The following is a 14,142-nucleotide window of genomic DNA, read 5'->3' as shown; positions in this document are numbered from 1 at the left end:
AATTGTCGTATTGAAATAAACGTTTTGTTAAAAAATGAGAAAAACTTTATCTTAATAAATAGCAGAATAATGTACATATGTATATAAAAGTAGTATAGTATTGTAATATGTTTCAACACCAACACATAAGCGCGTTTATGTGTTAAATTAAAAAAGGAACAATTAAGGGCGGATTATTAATTTATTAAAAAAACTTTTATGACTTTGTCCAAATTAAAAATTATAAATAAGTACTTTCTTATTTATCATACTTCTTATTATAACGTCCCACAGCGGCGCACTCAAGAATATTATAATTATTATACATGTTTATTACTTTGTTAATGTTTTTTTCCGAATACAATGTAACACAAATTTGTGTGAGTATCAGTGTCTCTAACATTTGTTTAAAATTCATTTTCAAAGAATTGCCTTGTAGACCAAATATTAAAAACATCAAACTGGGACACCGGCATTGAAAGCCCTAATTATAATGCAATACCACTCGCCTAGATCTAAAATATTTCCATGAGTATTATTTCAACACGAAACACTAATATATTGAATTTAGAAACTCTACTGTCACTTTACAGACGCTTCGCGCAAAAAAGACGTATCGAATTTTCAATAACATCACTCAAGTAATTTATATCGAGAATAAAATATTCGTAGCAGTTTCAAGAGTTCAGTAAGACAATACCCTCTTATAAGTGTACAAGTTATCTTAAAATATAATTTTATCTTCGAATCAATCCTTTCTCGAGTATACGGGTAGTGTGGAAAGGCTACTGCGCCAGTTGCTTTTCAAACAAAATTTAAATCCCCAAATATTTTCGTAGCGAAACCAATTCAAACAAGCCATTTTTCAAATTCAGCCCCGTTCGCTATCGCCTTCTGTCGTTGGCCCGACTTTTTATTACTTTTTTTTATACTTTCTTCGTCTCCCGGTCTCACTCGAATTTATTCCCGATATTATATACGTGTGTATGTGTGTGTGTGCTGAGGACACGCACACACGCTCGCGAATGCGGACCGAGAAAGGTTTTTTCTTCATACCATGCCCTATATGAGATGTGTGGTTCGATCATATAATCACATTCATATTTTTTCCCCCTAGATCCGGCCCTGTGAAACGTGAAAAGCGGATGAAACCGTACATATACATGTTTCCTCGCATTAAACGATGTGGTGAGAAGAAAAAGCGAGTTTTCTTGAGGAAAAGTTTTGCGGGGTGGGGAGCTTTTGATTGAACAAAAACAAGGGCATGCATCATAATAAATTTTATCTTTAACCATATTAATGTAAACTTGGTTCATGCTATAAATATACTGTCTGATAAAACGCTCAAACTAAGAGATATATATTTTTAAAATAAAATGATTAAATTAGGATAACTTTTATAGTAATACTTTTTAATAAATGCTCTTCTATAGTTTTTATAATATAGGCATGTGATAAGGCATCTTTAAATATTCATCGTAACAAATTATTATTTATCTTTTTACTGTGAAAAAGCATAATATTATTTAAGTTTGAGTTTTTTTATCTTTCTCGTATACTATATTTTTTTAATGTTGCTGTAATTAACTTTCTCAAGAATTATGTTAAGGTTTCATTAGTATTTTTTGTTTCTCAAATATAGATAGTAATAATGTTGATAGAAGAAAATGATTAGTAAGCAAATAATCGACATACTAAGGATATCTTGCATTACTTACTCTAATACGAAAATTTTCCGTAATTTGTATTTTACGAAATACAATATTTTTTTATCGATTTGTAATGTAGATATTAATGTTACATTATTTTTTAATTAGTACAAAGTATATAGGCTAATATTTAATATATTTCAGTATAATATAAGCTCGAAAGTTTTTATTTGTTTTTCTGGGACGTGTAGTTTTTATGTAATTACCAATTTAAATTTTATTAATTAATAATACTAATTAATAAATGGTATTTTCTAAAGTAAATACTGAATAATTCATAATTAATATTATTATACATTTAAATTTAATTACAAAAGGTATTGCTTGCAAGAATATATTTTTTATCAAAAAAATACTCGCCGAATATATCTATAATACAAATCCAGATATATTATCCGATTCGTTGATTAAAAAATATGTATACTAGCGTATAAGTATACATATAAATCAACCGCTATGAGCACGAAACATTTGATTGATTCTTCCTTTTAGACTCCCCCCACCCCCGAAGCGAAAAGGGTGGTTTCTAAATCGGGAATTGGCACAATCGAGGGAGAGGCAATAATGAGGACAGCTACTGGTATTGGTAATGATGGTTGGTTACACGAAGAGGAAACTGCATCAGCTATAAGGGAGATAAGCTATCGGAGCTTTCGGTTATATCGGTTAAATCTTCTTGCTAGGGTAAACGTAGCTTCGCTTTAAGATATAAAGCCATAACAAGAATATTTTAAAAATATATTTATTAATTACATTTATAACAAAGGTAAATTTAATACTACGAAAAGATAAAGTTTTGAGGTAAAATTAGTTGAAGCTAAAAAGACAGAGTGGTATTTGGTCCGAATCGTACTTAGTATTCAAGTCCCCGCGTCTGGTGTAATTTATAGCCCAACTGGAATTTGTAAATGTTTGTAATGGAAATATGAGTGAAGAATGGTTAGAATGCTTTGTCGTTGGAATTCAATGACGACTATATATAAATATATTAATAATCTTGCCTGTAGATTATTTTATAATAAATTATTGTGAAATTGTGACTTTTAGAATGTTCTTTATTAGGATTTTTGATGTATTTCAATAAAATATAAAAAAATTAAAATATATAGTAAAACTTATCAGTATCAAACTTAAAAAAAACAAACTAATGTTGTCTTATTCATTGTTTACTATTTTGATTTTCTCAACATTAGTTAAATAAAGTTAGTCGCATTCTCAGATCTTTTTAAAGATTAATATCGTATATTGATAAAACCAAACTTTAAAATGTACTATTAAACGATGGTTTCTTAAAAATACGTATGTATATATAAAAAGTACTAATATATAATTTACAATTTAATGTGGTATTGATTCAAAACGTCACAATTATTTTTTTCAAATATAATTTTATGCAGAATAATGGCAGTATATTTTAGCACATTTCAATCTATTCACATTGTGGGGGAAAAATCAGAATTAATTTACATTTTTAGGACGCTAAAAAAGAAAAATAAATGGCAAATATTTTAAATCGGCGCATAATATTGTATGTAAATTATCTTATCTTTGTTGCGATATTTTTTATTTCTTTTTAATTCATATTTAAATTTAAATAGTATTAATCTGATCGAAAATATTTTTTAGCTGCCTAATTTATTTCATGCATGATAAACAGATTGTTCAAAACAATTCTGATCAATATTGATATTTAAAACTAGTAATATTGCATTTCATTTAATTTGTATTATATTGAATGTTTATGTATATATAGATGTATTACCAATATACAATTAAATTATTGTAATATGATCTATGAACCAAAATAATGTTGAAATATTTAGCAAAATTAAAAGTATTTATCAAAATATTTATCTTGACACTATTTGCGTTACACAATTATATAAGTGATTGATATTTATTTTATTTTCGTATTTAATTATAACTGACTTGACTATGAATAATACTTATATGGACTTATCTACACTAGTTCAGAGATATTTAGCGCTTTTTTTGAGAATATTATGACTGGGAGAAATGCATCGGGTTGTGTACATACTAGGGATTCTAAATTTTCGACTTTATCGACTCAAAACATGATAATTTTAAGGTTCTAGGACTTCCTGGAACTCGAGACAATAAAATCATAGATATTTTGATAAAAATTTGTGTATATAAAGGTACTGTATGTGTTTAAAAAGCCACCATGAATATTTCTGCTGATAAAATACTCATTCGTTTTCTGTCGATGTTGGCTTTTTTGTCAGCAAACATTCCTATAAAAATTTGTTCTTCAGTTAATTGGGAAATCTTAAACTCATTTATAGTAGTTTTTTATTAAATGAACATTTGTCTATATAATTTCTCATCTATTGTCAGCGTTACATTCTCAATCGGATCGACATCAGTATTATCTTCATTGCCTTTAATTACTTTGGTATCTATCTTAATTGAAAAAAAAAACATTTCAATCAATTTTCTTTATATTTAAAAATTTTTGAGCTATTCTCAAAATGATTTTATTGGCAACATAGTCAGGCTTTTATAAAAAATGTATTAAAGCAATAAGCTGCTTATTTATTTTTTCTAAAAATTTTATTTCAGTTCTGCAAACATTTCAAAAGATAAATTTGTATTAATCTTAAATATTTTTACCAATAGAAGGTTGTTAATAACTTTGGAAGTTAATAAATTGACGATTTAAAGCTTCAACAGCCCACCTTAATAGGATCGACTACCTTAGAAATAGTTATTAATTCGTTAATATTCGATTCGTTTCAAATATGGACCATCTTTAAATCAATCAACGATTTTTTAATGCAGTCCTGTAACTTTAAAAATAATTTTATCATGAATCAATGAATTACACCTTACCTTTATGTTTAAGCATAACATAAGTTAAGTACTAAATTCTATGTTTTTTTATGAGCTTTTACAAACAATTTTATTGTTTTTCGAATACCCTAAAGAGTATCAAACTCACTACCTTATAAATAGTTTCAGAATTATCATTTTCACAGTCACATTCTTTAATGTTTTGAATCTTCGTCATTATTTTCACTTTATTTATTGCATGAATCATGCAAAGTTTACTATCAACTGGACTTTTACGCCCAAACTTTTTCATAACATCAGTTGTTGTTGCTACTATTTTTCTTTTAAAAATAATTCCAAATTCACTCGAACGACTTAAGACAATTTTTCGAATTTCGAGAGAATCACATTTTTCTGAAATGCAAACAAGTCCTAGATTAAATATATCGTTTTCAGCATGAACGACAATGTTGAAATATCTTATATTTTTTGAGCTCGTCCATTCATCCATTGTCAGGCTGAAGCGAACATTCGTTTCTTTTAAATCTTTTATTTTGACAATCATTTCATTTTTTCTCTTCATAAATTTTCAATATTAATTTCATGGCACACGATTGACTCTTTGGCAATGTGAATTCTTTTTGCGTATTATATTTTCGAATCGAATCATTGTTCGTAATCCCACTTATAGCCAGCTAGCCGGACAACAATTTCAGGAAATGATTGTTTTTTCACAAAATTTGATAGTGAGGGTTGATATTTTCTAATTCTTTTGGCATTATTTGAACATATCGTATCTGTGCACGCATCTTCGGTATTTTTATTCATATAAATGCGATTAACTCTTTCTATATGTCTTGCTAATCCAGTTGTGTTTTAGATAGTGGATGCATTAGGCTGACTCTTTTTGTGTGAGTTTTTTGTAATGTTTTCATACTTCAAATTGATTTATTTCTGAAAAAAATATATAAAATGATATTTAAAACGTAATAATTACGAGACATGTAAAGTCAATATAAATAACCGTTAAAAAAATTGTTTTGTATGTTATTATCTAGGAACAACTACTATTGCACACGATTTCGTGTTATTTCTATGTTGATAACAACATTTAGGTCAATATCCGCAAAAAAATTGCATTATTTTATCACTGCTTGTAGTTTTATATTTGCTTTAATACAATGGCAATCGGTCGTTTCAGAGACTTTCAATTATAAAAATAGTATTTTCCACAACAAAAAAACGCACAATTTAAATCAGAAAGTCTCGAGTCTCGGGGTTTTTTTTTATTAAAAGTCCCGAGACTCGAGACAGCAAAAAAAGCCAGGAATTCTCGGGATGTCCCGACGCAGTCAATTCTAGTTCAGATGGTGCTGCAAGCATGACTTGATATCGCTCGGGTGTAGTTGCAAAATTAAGTCTGTTGCTTATCCAGAAATGTTGATCCACAGGAAGCACCAAGCTATAAATATGCTTTTTCATGAACTAACACAGTGATGAAGAAAACTGTTAAGATTCAAAACAAAATTCGCAGTCGGAATTCCAGTATGGACTTAACAAAATTTCTGAGAGAATAAAATAGTATTGTTTGTTATTGTATAATAAATGTTTTTTGAATAGAAACAAGTTAAAATTTAGTCTCAATGCATCACTCAAAAATAAAATAAAATTTGTTGCCATGACGATCGATAAATATAGAGCTGAAAGCAATCTTATGTCGTCGTAGTCGTTCAGTGAATATTATTAAAAGCCGAAATCGAGATACACTCATTTTGATTATCGTTGCGTAAAATGCGAGCAGTGTACAGTCGAGTTCTTTCTTTGGTTTTATTCCAACACACATATTTTGAACAAGCTGCGAACCCCGCACGGTTATAAACAGGGGTCGGTTCAAATATAAAACCTTGCACAATCAACGCTCGACTCGATAGGGGACCCGCGATCCCCCAATAACACTCCGCGGTACTTGATTGAACGCAATATCAGAAATCGGAAATGTATATGTAAATGGGTTCTTTTGTTGCAAGGTTTATAAGTCATCCGCATATCGCATAAGTGAACATTCCTTCACCGCCGAAAAAGAGGCTGATATTAAATTTATATATGTGTAAAAGGTGAGTGGGTGGAGTTTCCGTTTTATTTTCGGAAAGGAATAAAATATAACGTAATATTTCACTTGAGAATCGCTGATGTACGCGCACATTGAACGCTTGTCTTTGACCCCACTGTCACCGATATATACATATATAAGAAAAATATTATCGCATTGTTCAAGTGTGACTTGTTAATAACCCGTTTGATTTTTTCTGGTATTTTATAAATATTCTATAATATTATATTCGTTAAAATAATATATGGCTTTGAATCTGGGTATTGATAACACAATCTACTCGTACCATTCCATTGAATTTATATTAATATATACATATTCTAAAAAGGAGTTATCTTGTGTAATGTGAATGGACTTATCAGATTTCATACTAGTAATGTTTTTGACATTAAAAGTTTGTTTTTATTATTAATTAATTTTTGTAAAATTATATTAGAATACATTTTCACCAGTAGATATATATTTTTTACCAATGAAAATATAAAATATCTGGCAGATGCTAGTAAATATATATGATTTCAACTTTTCTATATGTATTATAGTAATATATATATATATATATTTACAAGCATCATTATTTATTTAAATCCGATGTATCTAGTTAAGTCCAAATACATTATCACCATTCTACTAGCGAAAATAAAATTTAACTTATAGGCGCTAATATGCTGCTCTAAAATGTCTATGAAACTAAATTTGCCAGTTTCGAAACGTCCATTTACTGTTAAAACCCAAACCTAATTTAATGAAAATTCTAAAACTAATTATAGTGTTAAAACTTTCATTAGGTCAAGGCCAAAATATAAACTTAGCCAACTCATTTCTCAGGGGAAAGTAAACAGAAGAATAATTACAGACAGACATCGCATCTCACATATTGCTCCACAATTTGTCTGCATTTCGATATTACACTATCTTTTAAAAATATGATAGCTATCCTTACCGATATTACTATGGACTTTTAATATAAGAAGGCTGATCAAAGTATATTCAAACCGAATTTTGGTCAATAGGAGAGCGCAAAAACAATTATCTCTTCTCAGAAGTCAAAAATTCACGTCAAAAGCAATAAAATCGTGTCGGTGCTGTCGCAGTGGGAACGCTCGGTAACGAGCGTTCCCACTGCGACAGCACCGACACGATTTTATTGCTTTTGACGTGGATTTTTGACTTCTGAGAAGAGATAATTGTTTTTTGCGCTCTCTTATTGGTCAAAATTCGGTTTAGATGTGCTTTATTCGATTTTCACTTGTAATATTGTTATAAAGAGTCTTAATATAAACGCTTGATAATCGAGAGTTTTTATCACGATGGCACGATTTTATTGCTTTTGATCTGGACTAGAAATTCACTAGATGGCGACACAGAGTAGCAAAGAAAACACGACTAATTATCAGTAAATTTTTTAATAATTTTGAATGCCCAATTAAAATATTTTGCATAAAATATGTTGCAGCTTAAAAAGGGATAACTCGTACCTATTATTATTTATTCGAGTAACCATATTACGATGTTAAAAATACATATAACGCCATTTTTGTCATGGGGCTCGGAATCATTGTTTTCCCAGGGCCCGGGTTCGCACTCGGCGGCCCTGCTTACATATGTATATATTTATTATTTACGAAAAATTTATATTGAATAGATGGTTAATTTTTCACTAATTTATATATTATACGTACACCCGCTTGTGTTAGGAAATGCCTACAAATTATAGCTATGCCGTTATTAAACATACGAAAATACAATATTATCACGAAGATATTTTCTATCTTATTTTATTTTTGAAGTCTTCGATGGGGTCAATAATCAAACAATTTATACAACTTCAGAAATTCAGCATCATAATAACACGCCCAGTATGACAAAAAAACTTAACAAATTTATCGACGGGCTGCAGAAGTTGGCGATGGCAAAAACCGTATTACGTAACTTCGGCAGGGTTCGGTACGGCTTTTCATATATGAGGTATAAAGTGTCGGAGAGGTCACACGGCCACTGTTCCTGGCACAATTTGACAAGTTGGTCGTTTGTACGAGACGAGAAAAACACTGACAAAACCATCTTAACCCATTTCCAAAAGTGCGAAATATATATTTTTCTCAGCGACAGGGTTGCGAGCGGCGCGTCCAACGATAGACCAATATGAAAGGGGTCAGCAAAGTGTAATTTATTAGATTTATCGGAGCGAAAACTTTTTTCGCTAGCGAAAATCATAAATTACGAGAGCGATCGCTAATATACTGATATACACGAAGTAGATCGAAAAGAAATTAAACAGTCTTATAGGGATCTAATAGTTTATTAAAAAATAGATAATATCCTTATTTTTATTTTATACCGAATCGTAAAAAAATATACAAAATTCTAGATGAGCTTAGAATTTTAAACAAGCTCACTATCATGGTTTTAATTAGAATGGAAAATACAATAGAATACAATATTGAGGTGATTTCTATAATCAGGACGGTCAAGTCAAATATAAAATTAAAATATTAAAATTACAGTGCAAATAACTGATTAGCAAGACATGATCATTTCTTGCCTTTGTCATGAAGAGCGCGTTTTATTTTGACGATCCGTCAGTTATATTCATCATATATTACACTTTTTTTTGCATAATTCTTGAATCAGGATCTATAATTTTCAATCCCCGAATAACTAAATACTTCCTCTTAATTGAAAAAGCGTCATTCTTTTAAGAGCGTTGATTTACAATTCGCTGAGCTGTTGCAGAAAGTTGTATGTCGCTAAGCATTTCTTTAAACTACTCAATGGTTATGTTGGCAATCAAACTATTCTTAGGGAATTCCAGTTTTAGGTTTCGGAACGTTTTAAAAAATCAGGATCGCATCATCTTCTAATTGACGTCCGCACTCACATATGCATTTTTGCGCGCCATTTCGAAATTCGTTAATATGCAGAGAGGGACACCTATTCATGCCATATTTAAAAAATAGTATAGTTAAATAAATTCAAGTGAACTCAAAGGTTTATGGCGTCTTTAGGTGCCCAATGAGTACTGGCGATTTTCTTGATGACTTCTATAGAAGCCATCCGCGGTGAAAGGGTTAATACGCTAGCATGCTACATTGCCGTCTATTTAATGTCAGCTGTGAACAACTGGTGCTTTTAATATTATGTATTTTTCTCTTTTTTATTTTCATAATAATAATGTAATATATTTACATTTGGATAACCTATTAGGTTAGGCAGGTCTCAATTTAATTTATATAAATAAATAAATGTGTATTTTAGTGTTACAATATACAATGACTAAGTGAGTGACCAATTTATTAGTGTATCAATCATGCTAAAAATAGCTAAACGGAAAAGATAAAAACACTACTGAATAATAAATTATATTAATTGAGTGTGACAATTAGACCGTGGCAATAAATTGTGCTGACACTTTATGCGAGTGTAGGTACACTTGATAATCAATTATGTATGTGATAGTAATTGGTATTAATTTAAACTATCATTCACTTTAATAAAATACAATAATTAGTATACTTAAATACAAATTGTAAATTATCACGGGAGGTAAAGGAAAAATAAAGTATGATCAACTCGCGCGTAATAGTTCGGTGGGTATACTATTTGAAAGGATTTAGTGTACAGTAAGTGCCGGATATAAGAATAAGAATAAGCCGTTTACGAGAATCAAAAGTGCCCGGACTGAAACGAATTTAGTCGGTTACATAAGAATCACATTTTCGAATGAGGCAGTAAGGGAATTCAAAGTGTTTCACATTAGAAATGTTCTGTTTTTACAGTAAGCCATAACTTTTACGACGCTCGTTATTTTTCCTGAGTACTTTATTGTACGTTAACGTCTCTGTAGGCGATGGATAAATTCACAGATTTTATTTACTTATGTATATCAAACGATAACGATTTTCTTGTTTGTAAATAATCTCATAAACACATAATGACACATAAAGCAATATTGAAATTTATGATATCGATTTTTTATTGCTAAGCTACATATTTCGATATACACAAGTGTTTATTTAACGATGACGATATTTTTATCAATGTACAATGTTGGTGATGTCTAACTATCTTTACTATCTAAAGCTATTTTTACTGTCCATAATTATATGTGTATGTTTATTGATTTTTTTTGCTTTATTATTTAGAATATACACAAATGTGGCTAGCTTTGTAATAATATAATAACTTATTAGAAAAAATAAGTTATTGATATTGATTCATGTTCCGTCATGTTGAAAAGAATACCTATGAATGGATTTTATCTTAATCTCCTATGCATACACTTTTATTTTTTGTAATCAAATAAGTTAAAATATATTTTCCTTTATAACTTTAAATTTAAATACTATTTTATATTTTTATATTTTTTTCAATTATTAATATTTTTAAATAATATTAAATACCTACCTCTAATAAATAAGGGTTACTACTAAACTATAATAAATTAATTAATTAATAAGGGTTGAAAGAAAAAAAATTAATATATTTTCTTAGAAGATAAGGATTTATATTATTGCAATTTTAATTCTTAATCTTTCGTTGCAGCATGCGTGACGTCTAAGTAAAAAGGCAAATACTAGACTTAAATCGAATTTTATAAATCGTTGATATATATTTTAATTATTACCAACTATTATTATATACACCTCTAATCTTTTATTACATGCACACTTTTTGATAGATTGAGGAAAAAGAGGTACAGTTTTCAGATTGTTAATATTAATTTGCCATTTAAATAAAAATAAATAAATCACATTTTTCAAAAACATATCAATTCGTGTCAATAGGCGGTAAAATATTTTTAGATGTTTGGTATGCCGACAAACACTAATTTAAATTGCAAATTCGTGTCCTGTTAGTTAGAAAGCTCAAAAATATCACAATTTGGTCAAACTCAATGACTGCAATATATAGTTATAGTCAGGAGCTAGAAGATCGAAGATTCTCAAGATTATTCAACTCAGAAAACTGCCCTAGTTCATTTATTAATGAACACTTCTCTCAGTCGAAAAAAACATTGTAAAACTTAACGTATGAAACCTATACTTGAAATAGTACAAAAAGCACCAATATATTGCTACTACACTGCCAACAATAATCTGGGCGTTGAAATCGATTTAAAATAATTAAACATATTGACCTTCCCACTACAATAAACTTTTTGCGTACAATGGACCTGTTCCTTTGGAAGCTCAAAAAATCTAATTTATTAAGCTTTACAACTTTCGAGATCCTGCCAATTCATTTTTTTATAAAAATTTAACATCAGACAATAATACGGTTTTTAAATTCGAGGGGGATGATGTCCCTGCTCAAGTAGTAAATGTGAGAAAATTGTAAATAAATATATTAAAAATTATAGTTTTATCGAAAAAACAGCCAATGTAAAAAAGGGTTTTGTGTGTGTGATTTTTTTTCTAATATAAATTTATTTTGTTTTAATATTAAATTTGTATATTTAAAACAAATTAAATATAGTATATTCTTGTAATCAAACAAGATAATTATTTCTTACTCTCTCGAGTAAAAAAATATTTTTGTGACAAAATTGAATTTCCCTTGTAGTAAAATATTCAAATATGAGTTCAAATTGAAACATATAATTGTACAGTGTAAAGTCATTTATATTTTTGCAGTTTATTATTATAATCATATTTACGTATTTCTGTAATATTGGTATTTCTCGTTCTCGGCCGAGTACTCGCCCATTATTAGTGCATCTTGTAGCACTCGGCCGAGTGGGAGTTTAAAATTTTGTATTATCGGTTAGCGAATGATTTGTGTGTCAACGTGTCAACGTGCATACCAGGTTGTTAGCACCATAAAGCATTCGCTATCCGAGGCTTAGCTTTAAGTTTAATCGGTGATAGAGAATGATCGTGAAAATTGTTGCAGATCGCCGTGACCCCGAATCGAGCGTCGTCGTGTGCGCGCGTGTGTGTGGGTGCAGCGGCAGTGGCAGCGGCAGTGGCGCCCCTGAGGAGTGCAATGGCCGCCGGGGGTGGCGCCCCCTGACTCCCGCGCCTCCCGCGCCCCCCGCGCTTCGGCCCCCATCGCCAGTGTTCGCCGAGCGGCCGCGTCGAACGCACGGTGCGCACTGGTACGGCGACCGCGCACGCGCACTGCACGCGCCGCATAGCGGGCATACGCAGTGTACTCGTCGTAGGTACTCCGATGTCGACGTCGATGTCGACGGAGCGATAGTGTACGATCCTTGCCTGCGTTATGCGCCGCAACGGATGCGACAGCCGAGTGATCTGTGTGTGTGTTCGTTGATAGCGTCGTCGTGACACTGTGGTGACCCGCCCTCGTAACACTGTGCTGAACATGGCCCCTCTGCTCGGGATCCTGATGCTCTTGGCCGTGGCGTGCGTCGAGCACGCCGTCTCCGGATGGCAGGAAGTTCCGCCCAAGATGAAAGTCGCATTAGGTACGTGCAGTTTTCAGTTTGAATTTGCCGCGCCGCCGACGGTGCTGCCACATAAACAAATCGGTCGCCGACGACAATGCCACTTGCAGATACTTAATGATGCCGTTTTTCTCCCAGTCAATTAGACCGATTGTCATTAATTGTCGTTTCTATAACTAAAGAATACCCACTAATCTGAACCTTATTTTACATTTGACTATCATTTATTATCTAACTGCTTTTAAAAGTATAAACATTTCTTATAAAACTTTTTCTAACAAAAAGGTTTCGTTTTAAAACTATTACGCTATTCCAACTTCATACTTTTAATTAAAATTATTATACCAGGCCTGATATGATTACAAAACTGCCTTTACGATCCTATTTTAGTGCTTCAGTTTCAAGTTCCTTAGAAATACTACTTTTATGTTTATTTGTATGATAATAAACGTAAAGTTTATCGTAAAAGTGTTTCACTACTTTTACTACTTGAATTTAATTTAATTATATAGCAGGAGTTCCTATTTGTTCAGCTTGTTAAAATAATTGTAACACTTGATATAAAAAAAATAATCTATCTTTAATTAATGTGAAAGATTAGGCTTTTTTACGATCTTAATATTTTTTCAAAATCTGTTCCTATATCATGTTTTCTAGCTATGTAGATAATATTTAATATCACACCAAAAATCACTTGAATTTGGCTAATTAATATATAGATCTTCTAGTTTTCTGTTTATAGTGAAAGAATCAAAAATTATTCCTTCAATTACAATTGATTATTTTCACCATATTATTGTAAATTTCACAGTTCGACTAATTCAAAATTACAATTTTTTATATTGTATTTATATCCGCTTTTCAACATTTCTGAACCTATTTGTGAATAGAAAATTTTAATTTTAGTTCAAACTTCAACAATCTAATTAAAGATGTGCGTTGACTACTTATATATTTAGATATTAGTCTAAATAATATTTTTTTATAATTAGTAATTAATACGCAAATACATCGAATTGTTTCGAAAGACTTGCACATGTCTGTGACTATTTTAGCAACATTTTAGATAAATATATTTACCCTTCGAACTTCTATATCAGAGTGACTCGACTTCGATTTTTTTACTAGAAATTCTTAAATAA

General features: G+C 30.6%; 1 protein-coding gene across 5 annotated transcripts in view; it reads left to right on the top strand.

The window, feature by feature from the left end:
- Sema1a (semaphorin 1a) overlaps window positions 1–14,142 on the top strand; it is a 525,505-nt gene that overhangs the window by 95,731 nt on the left and 415,632 nt on the right. For all 5 annotated transcript variants that reach the window (XM_088198048.1, XM_088198049.1, XM_088198050.1 and 2 more), the window contains exon 4: window positions 12,487–13,021. In XM_088198048.1, coding sequence (XP_088054174.1) covers window positions 12,919–13,021 — 103 coding nt within the window. In that variant the 5' untranslated portion in view covers window positions 12,487–12,918. The remainder of the gene's footprint in view (window positions 1–12,486; window positions 13,022–14,142) is intronic.

The sequence above is a fragment of the Plectrocnemia conspersa genome, unplaced genomic scaffold (genome assembly GCF_051122295.1).
Source record: "Plectrocnemia conspersa isolate PC_06_02 unplaced genomic scaffold, ASM5112229v1 ptg000011l, whole genome shotgun sequence".
NCBI lineage: Eukaryota > Metazoa > Arthropoda > Insecta > Trichoptera > Polycentropodidae > Plectrocnemia > Plectrocnemia conspersa.
The sequence above is the reverse complement of the archived record's forward strand: the minus strand, read 5'-3'. Positions and strand labels throughout refer to the sequence as shown.